The sequence below is a fragment of the Entelurus aequoreus genome, linkage group LG12, assembly GCF_033978785.1.
Source record: "Entelurus aequoreus isolate RoL-2023_Sb linkage group LG12, RoL_Eaeq_v1.1, whole genome shotgun sequence".
Classification (NCBI taxonomy): Eukaryota; Metazoa; Chordata; class Actinopteri; order Syngnathiformes; family Syngnathidae; genus Entelurus; species Entelurus aequoreus.
Window position 1 is genome coordinate 51,519,513 of NC_084742.1, and position 18,616 is coordinate 51,538,128.

Below are 18,616 nucleotides of genomic sequence, written 5' to 3' on the forward strand. Positions count from 1 at the left end.
TACATACATTTTATATTTAACTAGGGCTGCAACAACTAATCGATTATCAAAATAGTTGGCGATTAATTTAGTCATCAATTCGTTGAAACTATGCTATGCGCATGCGCGGAGGCTTTTTAATTTTTTAATTTTTTAAATTTATTTTTCAATATATAAACCTTTATTTATGAACTGCAACATTTACAAACAGCAGAGAAACAATAATCAACATAAGTACAAAAACCGTACAAAAAAGTGCCAGGGCGGCGCTGAGGCTACGTCTCATGAGGTGGAGGTAAGCTAGCCAATGATGTGTCATGTGCAGCTCATGTGACGACGCCGCCGCCTCCTTTGCTGGAAACATTCGAAAAATGGCGCAGGAAAACAGTACGGATAGTTTAGCGGAAAAACATCTTGAGGTTATTGCTTCAATGGAGAAAAGTGTACGACCTAAGTCGTCAAAAGTGTGGGAACACTTCACTTTAAAGACTTCAAAGAAGACCGTTACCTGCAAAATGGCACGGAAGTAAAACATTGCTTCAGGAGCAGCTGAAAAGGAAACATGTTGGAGCCATGGATGAAGGGAAGAAGTCACGGTACGTAACTTTTTAAGTCCATACTGGCAACAGGCATTCATTCATGAGTTCAGCTTTTTTGTGAGTAACGTTAACGTTATGCCTTTGTTGCAACGCGGGGCTGATAACGTGTCTCCGGCACATTTGACTCCGTTTTGAGAGAGAAAACGCACGGTTACCAATTTGGAAATAAACGTAGCGGACAGAAATATATCAGGTTGGTTTCATAATGGGCCCGATAAAGCTATATAAATCTATTTAGATTTGAGTGACGCTTAGTATAACTAAACGTTATGAAGGTGTTGGAATATTTCATGCTATCCTGTATTATTCACAACAGAAACGTGTACAATATCTGATTCAGTTCTGATCTGATGAGTTACATTTCTGTGTTATTATTGTTGTATTCTGCATCCTCAATGTCCAGAACATGGTGCCAGTATGCTGTTTTTTCGCAATAAAATACTGGAAAGGATAGCAATGTAGTTTGTCTCTTTTATCCGATTATTAATCGAAGTAATAATCGACAGATTAATCAATTATCAAATTAATCGTTAGTTGCAGCCCTATATTTAACGCTTAAATCCCTGGAGTCTACATCAACTTCAGATCTATCCCTCATTTCAAAATGTTTTAGTTTTTTTTATGTAGTTTTCCGCCCTTTTTTGTCAAACAAAACTATGTTTTTAATGGCAAACACGCAAAATCTTCCACCAAAAATATTTTTCAAAGTGGAATATTTGATGTGAAGTAATGGGAACCTTGGATAGGTCTAGGGCTGCAACTAACGATTAATTTGATAATCGATTAATCTGTCGATTATTACTTCGATTAATCGATTATTAATAATCGGATTAAAGAGACAAACTACATTTCTATCCTTTCCAGTATTTTATTGAAAAAAAACAGCATACTGGCACCATGTTCTGGACATTGGGGATGCAGCAAACACCAATAATAACACAGAAATGTAACTCATCAGATCAGAACTGAATCAGATATTGTACACGTTTCTGTTGTGAATAATAAAGGATTCATTTTAGGCTGCCTCTAAATAATAGCATGAAATATTCCAGCACCTTCATAACGTTTAGTTATACTAAAGCGTCACTCAAATCTAAATATATTTATATAGCTTTATCGGCCCGGCTACATTGATCCATTATGAAACCAACCTGATATATTTCTGTCCGTTACGTTTATTTCGAAATTGGTAACCGTGCGTTTTCTCTCTCAAAACGGAGTCAAATGTGCCGGAGACACATTATCAGCCCCGCGTTGCAACAAAGGCATAACTTTAACGTTATTCACAAAAAAGCTGAACTCATGAATGCCTGTTGCCGCTATGGACTTAAAAAGCTACGTACCATGAGTTCCCTTCATCCATGGCTCCAACATGTTTCCTTTTCAGGTGCTCCTGAAGCAATGTTGTACTTCCGTGCCATTTTGCAGGTAACGGTCTTCTTTGAAGTCTTTAAAGTGAAGTGTTCCCACACTTTTGACGACTTAGGTCGTACACTTTTCTCCATTGAAGCAATAACCTCAAGATGTTTTTCTGCTGAACTATCCGTACGGTTTACCTGCGCCATTTTTCGAATGTTTCCAGACGGCGTCGTCACGTGAGCTGCACATTACACATCATTGGCTAGCTTACGCCACCTCAGGTATAGCTCGGTTGGTAGAGCGGCCGTGCCAGCAACTTGAGGGTTGCAGGTTCGATCCCCGCTTCCGCCATCCTAGTCACTGCCGTTGTGTCCTTGGGCAAGACACTTTACCCACCTGCTCCCAGTGCCACCCACACTGGTTTGAATGTAACTTAGATATTGGGTTTCACTATGTAAAGCGCTTTGAGTCTCTTGAGAAAAAGCGCTATATAAATGTAATTCACTTCACTAATTCACTTCACTTCATGAGACGTAGCCTCAGTGCCGCCCTGGCGCTGTTTTGTACTGTTTTTGTACTTACTTTGATTATTGTTTCTCAGCTGTTTGTAAATGTTGCAGTTTATAAATAAAGGTTTATTAAAAAAAACAAAAAAACATTTAAAAAATAAAATAAAATTAAAAAAAGCCTCCGCGCATGCGCATAGCATAGTTCCAACGAATCGATGACTAAATTAATCGCCAACTATTTTTATAATCGATTTTAATCGATTTAATCGATTAGTTGTTGCAGCCCTAGATAGGTCAATAATTCATAATAACATTGATATTGATTCAATATTATGTTTTGAGCAATGACAGTTTGAAAGTAAAAAAAACAGCTTTGTTTTATTTGTCAACATTGCAACTTTTTCTAAATTACATTTCACCTTTAAGCTTTTTTATTTCACTTTTGTTATGTTTTTGTTTTATTTTAATAATATTTTTAGAATGTGCCGTGGGCCTTTAAAACATTAGCTGTGGTCTGCAAATGGCCTCCGAAGCACACTTTTGACACCCCTGCTATAGATAATAAAAAATTAAAGAAATCTGATAAATCTATGGATAAAAAGCAGAGCCTGGCGATGCATGTGCGTTTATCATAACTCTCTCGCTCTCTCTGTCTCTGCCCCTCCCTCACGAATGCTGCTGCACGCACACCTTCACAATTTGTTTTGTTTTTAACCCCTTCTTAACCCTGAACGTACATTGAAAATACACGCAACCCTAACTCAAAATGCCGGACATTTGAGGTATTTAAGAAACTCCGCCCGGACAGGCCCGCAAAAGAGGACATGTCCGGGGAAAAGAGGACGTATGGTCAGTCTAGTGCAGGGGTCGGCAACCCAAAATGTTGAAAGAGCCATTTTGGACCAAAAATACAAAAACAAATCTGTCTGGAGCCGCAAAAAGTTAAAAGCCATATTACATACAGATAGTGTGTCATGAGATATACATTTAATTAAGATAACTTAAAGGAAACTAAATTACCTCAAATATAACTACAAATGAGGCATAATGTAGCAATATGTACATATAGATAGCCTAAATAGCATGTTAGCATCGATTAGCTTGCAGTCATGCAGTGACCAAATATGTCTGATTAGCACTCCACACAAGTCAATAACATCAACAAAACTCACCTTTGTGCATTCATGCACAACGTTAAAAGTTTGGTGGACAAAATGAGACAGAAAAAAAAGTGGCATAAAACACGTCCTAGAAAGTCGGAGAAAGTTATACATGTAAACAAACTAGGTGAGTTCAAGGACCGCCAAAATTAGTAGGACAAAACGGTGCTCGCCAAATACTCGAATCAGTGAAGCATGTTTAATATAAACAGTGTGCTTTATAACAATTAGGGAGGTTTGTGTCATGTTTGTCGTCCTACAGAAACCATATTAAAACAAAAAAAATATTTTTTTCCCCTCATCTTTTTCAATTTTTCATACATTTAAGAAAAAGCTCCAGAGAGCCACTAGGGCGGCGCTAAAGAGCCGCATGCGGCTCTAGAGCCGCGGGTTGCCGACCCCTGGTCTAGTGTATATAAAATAATAAGTACGAATAAAATGAAAATTAACTTTCATCTTTTAATCCTTAGTTGTTTTTTGTTGTATTCATTTTGTTCTGCATTGTTAAATGTTTGAGTATTACATTTGATCAAAAGAATGGAGGGTTGTGATATTCACTAACAAACCAAATCTAATGACTGGCTACTTAACATGAACGATGGAATAGGGACGTTGCAGTGATTTACATTAACTTGACATGATTGTGAAGAAATATACACATTTACACCCCACTCTGCATACCGAAATGGTTAAAAAGTGGCAGCTTTGCACATGCGCATTACATTTGCATTCTGGAGGCGTGTGGGTCTCCTCTCTGCATTGACTGACATGATGATGTTCAACTTTTGTCACAGATATACACACACACACACACACACACACACACACACACACACACACACACACACACACACACACACACACACACACACACACACACACACACACACACACACAAAGACAAGGTGATTTTAATGTAAGACTGTATTTATTTATCACATTCAGTGATTTAAGTGTGACAGTAAAAAAAACCATTACCGTATTTTCCGGTCTATAAGGCGCACTTAAAATCCTTTTCTTGGGTCAAAACTCGACAGTGCGCCTTTTAACCCGGCGCGCCTAATCTACGGAATAATTCTGGTTTTTGCTTACGGACCTCGAAGCAAATTTATTTGGTACATGGTGTAATGATAAGTGTGACCAGTAGATGACAGTCAAACATAAAAATAAGTGTAAACTGCAATATGGTGGCAAAATGACTCAAGTAAACAACACCAACATTCTATATGTTCTTTTGAAAATATAGAACATTACACATGGCGCTCAAAAATCTATCAGAATGTTTTAGTACGGGTTTGGTAAGCTATGAAGCCCACCGCTTGATGGATTGTCAGCGCATTAAACATACAAGTATTATTATGGTGTGTGTATAAGGTAAGACATATTTTCTGGCGTTTTGTTTTGCAATATTATACAAAAGCAACTTTTCTTACCTTCTGGTACCTGCTGATCTGTATTTGGGATCTGCACAAATCCTGAAAATTTGCGCACGTCCGCCTTTGTAGTCCGTGGCGACACCTTAGTCAATAAGCTTCTTCTTTTTGTCTATCTTCTTATGTGACATTCATCCTCCGCTGTTGCCATTTCTAATATAAAGTAGTGTAAAGTTCTTACTTACAGTCGTGATCAAAAGTTTACATACACTTGTGAAGAACATAATGTCATGGCTGTCATGAGTTTCCAATAATTTCTACAACTCTTATTTTTTTGTGATAGAGTGATTGGAGCACATACTTGTTGGTCACAAAAAACATTCATGAAGTTTGATTCTTTTATGAATTTATTATGGGTCTACTGAAAATGTGAGCAAATCTGCTGGGTCAAAAGTATACATACAGCAATGTTAATATTTGCTTACATGTCCCTTGGCAAGTTTCACTGCAATAAGGCGCTTTTGGTAGCCATCCACAAGCTTCTGGCAAGCGTCTGGTAGATTTTTTGACCACTCCTCTTGACAAAATTGGTGCAGTTCGGCTAAATTTGTTGGTTTTCTGACATGGACTTGTTTCTTTAGCATTGTCCACACGTTTAAGTCAGGACTTTGGGAAGGCCATTCTAAAACCTTCATTCTAGCCTGATTTAGCCATTCCTTACCACTTTTGATGTGTGTTTGGTGTCATTGTCCTGTTGGAACACCCAACTGCGCCCAAGACCCAACATCCGGGCTGATGATTTTAGGTTGTCCTGAAGAATTTGAAGGTAATCCTCCTTTTTCATTGTCCCATTTAAAGCAACAGTTCCATTGGCAGCAAAACAGGCCCAGAGCATTATACTACCACCACCATGCTTGACGGTAGGATGGTGTTCCTGGGATTAAAGGCCTCACATTTTCTCCAAACATTTTGCTGGGTATTGTGGCCAAACAGCTCCATTTTTGTTTCATCTGACCACAGAACTTTCCTCCAGAAGGTCTTATCTTTGTCCATGTGATGTCATGCTTTAATCGTAAAGCCCGGGGATTTACCTAGGTTGTGCTTGGACCCCAATAGGATGGACTCTGTTTTACCCAGGTGTAGTGACAGTTTGTTATCGGAAAGCCAGAGACAGAGATTACTTAGTTCAGTGCTGAGTGCACTTTCAACCTTCAATTTGTCCCTGTCCGAGGCCAGGATCGCAGAATCGTCCGCGAACAGGAACAAATTGCTGTTACATGCTGATTTCATGCCGTTAATATAAATTAAAGGCCTACTGAAACCCACTACTACCGACCACGCAGTCTGATAGTTTATATATCAATGATGAAATTTTAACATTGCAACACATGCCAATACGGCCGGGTTAGATTAGTAAAGTGCAATTTTAATTTCCCGCAAAATATTCTGCTGAAAACGTCTCGGTATGATGAAGTTTGCGCGTGACGTCATGGATTGTAGCGGACATATTGGGACACCATTGTGGCCAGCTATTAAGTCGTCTGTTTTCATCGCAAAATTCCACAGTATTCTGGACATCTGTGTTGGTGAATCTTTTGCAATATGTTTAATGAACAATGAAGACAGCAAAGAAGAAAGATGTAGGTGGGAAGCGGTGTATTAGCGGCTGGCTACGTCAACACAACCAGGAGGACTTTGAGTTGGATAGCAGACGCGCTACCATGAGTATGCAGCTTTGGCTTCCAAACATTTCATCGCTTGCCCGTACGTGCGTGCCGCTATGTGCATGTCACGTACGTAACTTTGGGGAAATATATGTGCTGTGTGAACTTTACGGAGGTGAGCGGTACTTTGGGCTGTGGGATTGAGTGTGCTGTGCGGGTGTTTGAGTTGTATTGGTGGGTTATATGGACGTGAGGGGGGAGGTGTTTGTTATGCGGATTAATTTGTGGCATATTAAATATAAGCCTGGTTGTGTTGTGGCTAATAGAGTATATATACTGTATGTCTTGTGTTTATTTACTGTTTTAGTCATTCCCAGCTGAATATCAGGTCCCACCCGCCTCTCACAGCATCTTCCCTATCTGAATCGCTTCCACTGCCCTCTAATCCTTCACTCTCACTTTCCTCATCCACAAATCTTTCATCCTCGCTCAAATTAATGGGGTAATCGTCGCTTTCTCGGTCCGAATCGCTCTCGCTGCTGGTGGCCATGATTGTAAACAATGTGCAGATGTGAGGCGCTCCACAACCTGTGACGTCACACTACATCCGGTACAGGCAAGGCTTTTTTATCAGCGACCAAAAGTTGCAAACTTTATCGTCGATGTTCTCTACTAAATCCTTTCAGCAAAAATATGGCAATATCGCAAAATGATCAAGTATGACACATAGAATGGACCTGCTATCCCCGTTTAAATAAGAAAATTTCATTTCAGTAGGCCTTTAAGAATAACAATGGTCCCAGAATGCTCCCCTGTGGGACGCCACAGCTCACCTTGAGGGGAGAGGACAGTGATCCGTTCACCTCGACCACCTGTTCTCTATCCTCAAGGTAAGATTTCATCCAGTTTGTGGCTGCGCTGTCAAAACCGATTGCCCTCAACTTGTTTAACAGTATTGAGTGGTTAACTGTGTCGAATGCCTTTTGAAGGTCCAGCATAACCATTCCACAGTACTTGCCCATGTCTATCTCTTGCCTGATGTAGTCAGTTAGGTACAGTAGGTGGAATGTGATTTTCTGAATCCTGATTGAAATTCGAATAGGAGCTCGCAATTTGATAGATAATTATCTATTTGCTCATATGTTAACCTTTCTATAACGTTTGTGATAGAGCAAAGGATGGAAACAGGGCGGTAGTTGCCAGGGTCTAATTTGTTTCCTTTTTTATACAGAGGTGATATTCTCGCGAGCTTGAATTCTTGTGGGACATGACACTGATTGATAGACAAGTTGGTGATATGAGCAACCATCGGGGCAATCGTGACAGCTGCGTCTCTGAGAAATCTGGTGGGAATATTATCATGTCCTGTGGCTTTGTTTGGCTGCAGCGAGCTGAGTTTCTTTAACACATCATCAGTTTTAACTTTGACACACTTAAAGTCATCCTTGCATACCCCTTTGTTTTTGTAAAAGTCTTGGATGTGCTGTTCACCGTAGAGGCCTGAATGTGAGGGCAATTTGCAACATTCAGTTTGTCTATGATGAGTGAGCCGTTTATTTTCAAGTTGATGTTGGTGGTTATTGTTTTGAGACTGCTGTGGCCCAATTGTTTCAGCGTCTTCCAGAGTTTTTGCGGGTTATTTTTATTTTCCGCTATTTTTTCGTTGAAGTAACTGGATTTGGCCTTCCTGATCATATTAGTTACTTAGTTTCTAAGCTTTTTGTATTCTTTAAAGGCCTACTGAAACCCACTACTACCGACCACGCATCAATGATGAAATCTTAACATTGCAACACATGCCAATACGGCCGGGTTAACTTATAAAGTGCAATTTTTAATTTCCCGCGAAACTTCCGGTTGAAAACGTCTATGTATGATGACGTATGCGCGTAACGTTAATGGTTGAAACGGAAGTATTCGGACACCATTGTATCCAATACAAAAAGCTCTGTTTTCATCGCAAAATTCCACAGTATTCTGGACATCTGTGTTGGTGAAACTTTTGCAATTTGTTTAATGAACAATGAAGACTGCAAAGAAGAAAGCTGTAGGTGGGATCGGTGTATTAGCGGCTGGCTGCAGCAACACAACCAGGAGGACTTTGACTTGGATAGCAGACGCGCTGTCCGACGCTAGCCGCCGACCGCATCGATGATCGGGTGAAGTCCTTCGTCGCTCCGTCGATCGCTGGAACGCAGGTGAGCACGGGTGTTGAGCAGATGAGGGCTGGCGTAGGTGGATAGCTAATGTTTTTAGCATAGCTCTGTGAGGTCCTGTAGCTAAGTTAGCTTCAATGGCGTCGTTAGCAACAGCATTGTTAAGCTTCGCCAGGCTGGAAAGCATTAACCGTGTAGTTACAGGTCCATGGTTTAATAGTTTTGTTGATTTTCTGTCTATCCTTCCAGTCAGGGGTTTATTTATTTTGTTTCTATCTGCATTTAAGCCCGATGCTATCATGTTAGCTCCGTAGCTAAAGTGCTTCGCCAATGTATTGTCACTATGAATGTCCATTTCGCGTTCTCGACTCTCTTTTTCAAGAGGATATAGTATCCGAGGTGGTTTAAAATACAAATCCGTGATCCACAATAGAAAAAGGAGAGAGTGTGGAATCCAATGAGCCCTTGTACCTAAGTTACGGTCAGAGCGAAAAAAGATACGTCCTGCACTGCACCCTAGTCCTTCACTCTCACGTTCCTCATCCACAAATCTTTCATCCTCGCTCAAATTAATGGGGTAATCGTCGCTTTGTCGGTCCGAATCGCTCTCGCTGCTGGTGTAAACAATGGGGAAATGTGAGGAGCCCTTCAACCTGCGACGTCACGCTACTTCCGGTACAGGCAAGGCTTTTTTTATCAGCAACCAAAAGTTGCGAACTTTATCGTCGATGTTCTCTACTAAATCCTTTCAGCAAAAATATGGCAATATTGCGAAATGATCAAGTATGACACATAGAATGGATCTGCTATCCCCGTTTAAATTAAAAAAAATTCATTTCAGTAGGCCTTTAAGGAGCGGTTCAGTCCGGTTTTTAGGGAACTTAGCGTGTTTGTCATTTCTAAGTTTCATGGCTTCTATTACGGTATGTCTGCATTGATCCAGGGTTCTGTTCTGGATTTTACCCTGGAAGCTTTCATGGGTGCTAGCTGGTCAGATACATGCAGGAAGTTGGATTTGAAGCATGCCCATGCTTTTTCAACCGATGAGCAATTTAGTACATTTGACCAGTCCAGGTTCTCCAGGGCTGCTGTTAGAGCTTCACTGGTGTACTTTTTCATCTATCTGAACGTTATTGTGTTGTGACAATCTGATACAGATTTCTGAATTGTACGTGTGCAGAAAATGATGAAGTGATCACTTATTCCGCACTCGATTACACCGCTTCTGGATATCTTGGTCTGATCTGATGTCAAAATCAAATCAATGACGGTTTGAGCAGCAGAGCACACCCGTGTGAATTGAGTGATCAGCTGTTTCAGGCTATGTAGCTTACAGTAATTACTGAAGGATTTGTAGATAGGATAATCTTTTTTCAGGATGTTGGTGTTCAAATCACCGATTAGTATCACTTCAGAATTGCCTAAATCAGCTGTTCCCTCGTTTAGCTGTTCATAAAATAAGTTTTGAGTTGGGGGTCTGTTGGTTTGGTTGAGCCACACTGCCTCTATATAATACAAATAATAATGATACCTGGGATTTATATAGCGCTTTTCTAAGTACCCAAAGTCGCTTTACATGTTAAAAACCCATCATTCATTCACACCTGGTGGTGGTAAGCTACTTTCGTAGCCACAGCTGCCCTGGGGTAGACTGACGGATATATCACTTTGCTCCAAATCATCCCGTACATTAAAACAGATATCAGATCTTACAAACGTACAAACCCCTCCCCCACGTCGATTTCTGTCCCTTCTGACTACCGTGTAATTGACAATTTCTATCTCAGAGTCCTCAATAGAACTATCAAGTCTGGTCTCGGAAAAGGACAGAATTCCCACCTTACCATTTCCAAAGATCAGTCTGAGTTTCGTCAATGTTACGGAGAAGACTGCTTACATTCTTGTGGATCAGACCTGGCCACATCCGGCCCTTTGTGCGTCCCTGTCCGGCCCGCGTGAGGCCAATCATAAATTACAAAATAAATGTAAAAAAGTATCTATGTCGAGTGTGCAATACAACGGTGCTGCTTTTGTTTTGAAAAGCGTTATTTGTATTACTTCCGTGTGGACGTATGCGCGTGCGTGATTGTGAGTGAATGTGAACAGCTGCAATCACAAATTACAAAATAAATTTTAAAAGATATATATGTCGTGCGTGCAATACAACTGTGCTGCTTTTATTTTGAAGAGTGTTATTTATGGGTATATGTCCGTGTGTAACCTGTGTGTGAAGGTGCACATGCAGCGACAAGTGATGCACGGTTTACACCCGAGACGCTAAAAAGAGAAAAGTTGATGACGAATGGCGTGTTTTCAACAAGACATGGACTGCCAAGCAACGTTCCCTCTAAGGTGCGCGCCTGCGCAATTGCACACTGCTCAAGCGTCCTCTGCGCACAGCAAATATATGCCGCGCACCAAATCAAATCCCATCTGAATTCTAAAGAAAATAAACACATTTATTCTGTATAATTTTGCAATGCAACTCTGAGTGACAGTGACAACAAGCGGCCGTTCAATTGAACACCGTTCAATTATTGTAACGTCTATAGAGATGCTTCGAGGCAGGAACTATATCGATCACTTAATAGAGCAAAACTGTTTATTTTCGGCCATAACCACACCAAAAACATGAGTAAAACACTTCTATCTCGAAAAACTAGTCATTTTCTGCTGTACAAACCAGGCCAAAACCAACTTGTCATCTGTCACCAACACGCATACCACTAAACCACTGGTGCGTTTATGGCCACACAAAAAGTCGGACAACTCAAACACCACACAAAGTTACACTATGACTCCTCAGTCATACGTGTGCTTATTTTACTGTCATTTATTATTAATGTTAATTTATTTATACTAATCATGGAATGCTGTTACTAGAGAAAGTTACAGGAATGCACACTTCATCCTATGCTTACATTTCATTGTGCAACATGAGGATGTTTAAGGGGAACTAAATGTGATCTCTGAAAGGGGTACAAATGATTTCCAAAGCAGTGCTTTTGGTATAAAGTTAAGTTAGGTTAAATGAAAGTATTATTATTATTATTAATTATTATTATTATTATTATTATTATTATTATTATTATTATTTATCTTACGGTATATATCAAAAATAATATTGAGCAAAATTTAATTGAAATATTGTCGATGTGGCCCTCCAGCAGTGCTCGGGTTGCTCATGCGGCCCCCGGTAAAAATTAATTGCCCACCCCTGATGTGGATTATATGCAGTCCTCTGGCAGAGAAAATGTCATCATGAAGCAAGCCTCGATACGCGCTTCGCGGAAACACCCCCTCCATACTCGACATACGCCTCGAAGCCTCGGCACATTTCGTCCTATCACTATTTGTTAGCATCGTTACTAATATATACGTATATATGTATACATATCCAGATAGGTGTCTGGATTTGGGATTTTTAAACAGATTCTTAACTTTAGGGATTTGGGCCTGCGCTCTCGGAGTGCTTTTCAAGTTTGTGTGTGTGTAAGTTTAATGTTTCACTCTAAGGACAATTCACCAATTTTCTGATATTGCAGGTCTCCGAGGCAAGAGTGCTGGCCAGAGAAGCGGAGAATAGGTTGAAGAGGCCTCTGTTTAGCCAGCAGCAGTGCATTGCAAGGTAAGGTGTGTGCCCAAAGTCAATAGCTTATTTTTCGGACTATACGTCCGAAAATGCACAAAAAATCAGAAAAAAAAACATATACAAGTCGCATTTTTGGGGGAAATTTATTTGATAAAATCCAACACCAAGAATAGACATTTGAAAGGCAATTTAAAATAAATAAAGAATAGTGAACAACAGGCTGAATAAGTTTACGTTATATGAGGCATAAATAACCAACTGAGAACGTGCCTGGTATGTTAACGTAACATATTATGGTAAGAGTCATTCAAATAACTATAACATATAGAACATGCTATACGTTTACCAAACAATCTGTCATTCCTAATCGCTAAATAACATGAAATCTTCCTCCCCGGTGTCGCTCCTGGTATGCCCCGCTAGCGTCCATTCTTTCTGCTGCTCGATCGCCGTTTTCTGCTGCATATTTCACTACGTCCAGCTTGTAATCTGCAGTATATGATTTCCTTTTCTGTGCCATTTTAGTTCAGTCCTTCTCAGTTTTTATAAGATACCGCCAACGTTGATGTGATCCATTTTAATAGCTCCGGCAGTAGCGTATAACATATAGCAGTTAGCATTCCAAAACCCACAATGCACTTCTGCCATGACCCGCCCCCGCCAAATTCTTATTGGTTGGCGTGTGTGTGACGATGGCTGCCATTTGCTTCGTCGGTCACGCGAGTGAGATAAATAATATTATTTGATATTTTACGGTAATGTGTTAATAATTTCACACATAAGTCGCTCCAGAGTATACGTCGCACCCACGGCCAAACTATGAAAAAAACTGCAATTTATAGTCCGAAAAATACGGTAGCTAGATTTGACACTAAGGCTTCTTATGAAATATGTGTAACAAAAAGCTAAAGCAAAACACTTTGATTTTGTGCCAAATTGAGAACACTCTACTAACTTTTTTTTCCCCAATATTTGATTTAATTAGCCAATCGGCGCTTATTAAATAGCTAGCGACTTGCCTTGTGTTTTCAAATAAATGCATTTTTATAGTTTAACTAGCCTAGCTGCAGCTTGTGCCTTTTAGAATATGTGTCCCTAAAAAGCTGAAAAAAGCACTAACTTGCATTTGACTAAAATTTGCAGTTTTTTGCTTTTTCTTTGGCGAGCTATCAACATCTACTTTGATAGGCAAATTGTACAATATTTTACTTCCAATAAGTAATGGGAATTTCTTCCTCTTCTATTGTATTTTTCAAATGGTTTTCTCTTTAATTTCTGCCTTTTAGGGCCGAGAATACTTCTGAACATACTGTGCTAATAATCAGGGAAAAAAATAAGACTAATAATATTTAGAGATGTCTGATAATGGCTTTTTTGCCGATATTCCGTTATTGTCCAACTCTTAATTACCGATTACGATATCAACCGATACCGATATATACAATCGTGGAATTAACACATTATTATGCCTAGTTTTGTTGTGATGCCCCCTGGATGCATTAAACAATGTAACAAGGTTTTCCAAAATAAATCAACTCAAGTTATGGAAAAAATGCCAATATGGCACTGCCATATTTATTATTGAAGTCACAAAGTGCATTATTTTTTTTAACATGCCTCAAAACAGCAGCTTGGAATTTGGGACATGCTCTCCCTGAGAGAGCATGAGGAGGTTGGGGGGGGGGTGTATATTGTAGCGTCCCGGAAGAGTTAGTGCTGCAAGGGGTTCTGGGTATTTGTTCTGTTGTGTTTATGTTGTGTTACGGTGCGGATGTTCTCCCGAAATGTGTTTGTCATTCTTGTTTGGTGTGGGTTCACAGTGTGGTGCATATTTGTAACAGTGTTAAAGTTGTTTATACGGTCACCCTCAGTGTGACCTGTATGGCTGTTGACCAAGTATGCGATGCATTCACTTGTGTGTGTGAAAAGCCGTAGATATTATGTGATTGGGCCGGCACGCAAAGGCAGTGCCTTTTAAGGTTTATTGGCGCTCTGTACTTCTCCCTACGTCTGTGTACCACTCCGTACAGCGGCGTTTTAAAAAGTCATAAATTTTACTTTTTGAAACTGATAACGATAATTTCCGATATTACATTTTAAAGCATTTATCAGCCGATAATATCGACCTGTCTGATATTATCGGACATCTCTAATAATATTCATTACCAATGTTGGCGATAACGCGCTTTGTGTCTTTTTATGCATTGAAATCAGAAAGGACGCCCAATTCCGGAATTTTACCAACCCTGCCTTCTGCGGGTCAAAACTCCGGTTTGCTTGTTTTATTTTTTTATCGATTATCGCTTTCCTCCGGTGTTTTGTTCTGTTTATATTTGCCGGTGTTGTGCCAAAATGTCATTGCCTGCCAAAAATGTATTTCCTTCGCGGTAGCGCGCACCGCTCGCTAAACCTGCATTGCTTGGCTTGGTCTGTCCACAGCGGATTACTAGGTGTAAGACAAACACTTTATCTTCGTGGTTATTGTAACGATACGTGTTTGACATTAGTTAAGCCTTTATTGTGTCCGCAAAATTACGGTTTGCCTTTTCTGTGGTATTAAAGAGATTTAAAGGACTGTTGATGTGATAAAACCTCTTTCTTGTTTGGAAGATACATACAATTGTAACTGTTATTTCTTCATGCATATAATAAATATTCATAAAGGCTTTGGATGTATTCATTAATGTCAAATTTTCATTAAATTCACAAAAAGTGATTAAACGTAATATTTTGACATTTACACATTGCATATTTACTAGAATACCCTTATGAACATTACATATGTCAAAATCAAGTACCTACTGTACTGTCTAATTGTTGAAATACTTTTTACAAAGCTAAAATCTACCCAAACGACCACTTTGCTGCTCCCAAAAACTTATTTTAAGTAATATTTTGATACTGACACATTTTTTTTAAATTTATTTTTAATAATGTCCTGCCCAGCTTCTCAGGCAAATCATATAGCAAATGTAGATGCCCATATCGGCTGTTCAGATTTACTTTACAAAAGAGAAGTGCAGGATACTTCTCTTGTTGCCTTACTTGTATTTTGACTTTATTAAATGTATTTATATTATCATTTGGTGCAGCCGGGCCGGAGCAGGAGGGGATAGAAAGAGAGAAAAAGGAAGACAGAGGGGGGAATTGTGGGGACAAGAGGGGGATTAGACAGAGAGACAAAAACAACAACAGCAAACACAACAACAACAACAACAACAACAGAGCAACATCAGCAAATACGACATGTACTAATATGATGGTAAAAGTAATAGCAAATAAGCAGTTAGCGAAAATTAAAAAAAAATACAGAAATGACCATGAGCATTATTACACTAAAAATGGAGCAATATGAATACCAATAGAAGTAGTGCTATTGATAATAAACAATACCAATACTTTACCTTTATTATCAACAATACAATTGTTCAAATGCAACAATACATATACGTAATGATAACTTGAGATACGAAAGAATGCAGAAAAAAGGAGGGGAAGAAAGAGAAGCAACCTACATTAACCTTGTAGATTGTTATAGTAACAATAGGTTAAGCTTTGTCAGTGTGCCATGTGTTATACCCAGTTTACTCTAGGGCAACAACGTTAATATATGTTTGATGAAACGTGATTATGTGCATGAGTGTATGTATGCATATGTACTTGTATATGTACAGTATGTGTATGTGTGCTTGTACAGTGAATGTATATGTACAGTATGTGTATATGTGTGTTTGTACAGTAAATGTATATGTACAGTATATGTATGTGTGTGTTTGTACAGTGAATGTCTATGTGTAGTATGTGTATGTGTGTTTCTACAGTGAGTGTATATGTACAGTATGTGTATATGTATGTTTTTACAGTGAATGTATATGTACAGTATGTGTATATGTGTGCTTGTACAGTGAATGTATATGTACAGTATGTGTATATGTGTGTACAGCGAATGTATATGTACAGTATGTGTATACAGTATGTGTGTTTGAACAGTGAATGTATATGTACAGTATGTGTATATGTGTGTTTGTACAGTTAATGTATATGTACAGTATATGTATGTGTGTGTTTGTACAGTGAATGTATGTGTAGTATGTGTATGTGTGTTTGTACAGTGAGTGTATATGTACAGTATGTGTATATGTATGTTTTTACAGTGAATGTATATGTACAGTATGTGTATACAGTATGTTTGTATAATGAATGTGCGTGTGGATGTACGAACTTTGAGTGTGTAAATATGTACTGTATTTATTTGTATATGTATGTGGGAGCGTAGGTACCTATGTATGTCTGTATGTATGTGTGTGAGTATATGTGAATTTGCATGTACAATACATTTGACTCCCAGTGTGTGCGGGAGCCAGAGTACGGCCCCAGCCTCCCCGAGAGCCCATCCCACAAACAGTAGGTGTGGTGCCCAGGGAACCAGGGGCCACCGCCCCCACGCAGCCAAGCCGGACAGCGACAGGAACCCCAGAGCCTGGCCCACCGCTCCGCCCACAAGGGCCAGCAGCAGGCCGCAGACAGACGCACCCGGCAGAGGACAAGGCACGAGAAAAGCAGGGGGCAGCCAGACCCCAAGCCAGTGAGAGACCACACCCCACACGGACAGAAAGGCGGGACGCCCCGCCCGAGGGGCCCGGAGACCCCCCGCAACCGGACGGGAAGACCGCCCCCCGCCCCACCGGCAACCGGGCCCCCACGAGCCCCCCCCTCACCCCCGGAGAGCGCGGAGAGGCCAGCCCACGGCCACCCCACCCAAGCCGGCCGCCACAGGACCACCCCGCACGGGGCCACGGGAACCACCCACCCCACCCGCAGGGACCCCAACGATGGAGATGGAACAACCAGCAACCGCCCCGCCGAGTCCCCCCCTGAGGTAGGGGGAATAAATAAATAAATACATAATAATAATAATAATATTATTAATAAAATATATAAAAAAATAAGAATAAATAAATAATTAAATCTATTATAAAAAAAAAAAAAAAAAGAATTAAAAGAAGATCACAGACATGCTGACACACAAGGTCGCTACCCCAACAACTGGCCGACTCGCAGCACCTCGGAATACCCTGCAGCACCAAGCTACCACAGTAGACGCAGGGACCAGACCCAGCAGGCCCCAACCAAGACGGGCACCCGGAAGGGATGGACGGTGGGACCCAGGAGCTCCAGACACGCAGTCCGGATGCAGTAGCCTGAGGCGCCGACCCCCACCCGACAGGCAGGCCCAGAACTTACCCCCAGAAATATACATACATATATATATAGATACACATAAACATACACATGTACACATACACACACATACACATGTATACACATACACATATATATATACATACATACATACATACATACACACACACACACACACACACACACACACACACACACACACACACACACACACACACACACACACACGTACACGTACACGTACACGTACACGTACACGTACACATACATATACAGTTTGTCAGCCCCGACAACCACCACGCGCGCGCGCTGCCACCAATCACAACATCAGCCACCCCCCTGCACCAGACCCAGCAGCCACGGGCGCCCACACCACAAACAAACGGCAGCAGAAACAGCAGCCACAACACCCCCAGACAGCCAGCACCACCCAATCAAATCAAAGCGATCAAAAAAAAAAACGCGACCGGCAACCACACGCCAACAGGATCACAGAGACCAGCCAGCGCCAGCCCGTCAACAAGCCCAGACGCCAACACGCAAACAAGAGACACCAACACCCCCCCCCCCCCCCCACCAAAAGACCCCACCACCCCAACCCAAACCCGCACAAGCACACCACCGCCCAAACAACCGAGACACAGTATCCAGACCAGACACGGGCGCCGCGCCGCCACCACATCAAGTCGCCAACAGAGACCCCACAGCGCAAGGTCGGGCCACACAGGCACGGACCCCACCCAACAGGAAGCAAGACCCGCGCGACGCCACACACAAATAAATAATAAGATTAAACAAAAATAATAATAATTTAAAAGAAAAAAAAATAATAATAAAATGAAATACAAATTAAATTAAATTAAAAATAACAAATACAAATAATTTTAAATAAAATAAAGTAAGTAAATAATAAAAATTATTTAAAAAAAAATAAAAAAAATGTATAATATATATATATATATATTATATATATATATATATATATATATATATATATATATATATATATATATATATATATAT

General features: G+C 40.3%; 1 protein-coding gene across 2 annotated transcripts in view; it reads left to right on the forward strand.

Annotated features, from left to right (window-relative positions):
* zcchc4 (zinc finger, CCHC domain containing 4) overlaps positions 1 to 18,616 on the forward strand; it is a 92,631-nt gene that overhangs the window by 2,805 nt on the left and 71,210 nt on the right. For both annotated transcript variants that reach the window (XM_062067047.1, XM_062067046.1), the window contains exon 3: positions 12,345 to 12,427. In XM_062067047.1, the coding sequence (XP_061923031.1) occupies positions 12,345 to 12,427 (83 nt within the window). The remainder of the gene's footprint in view (positions 1 to 12,344; positions 12,428 to 18,616) is intronic.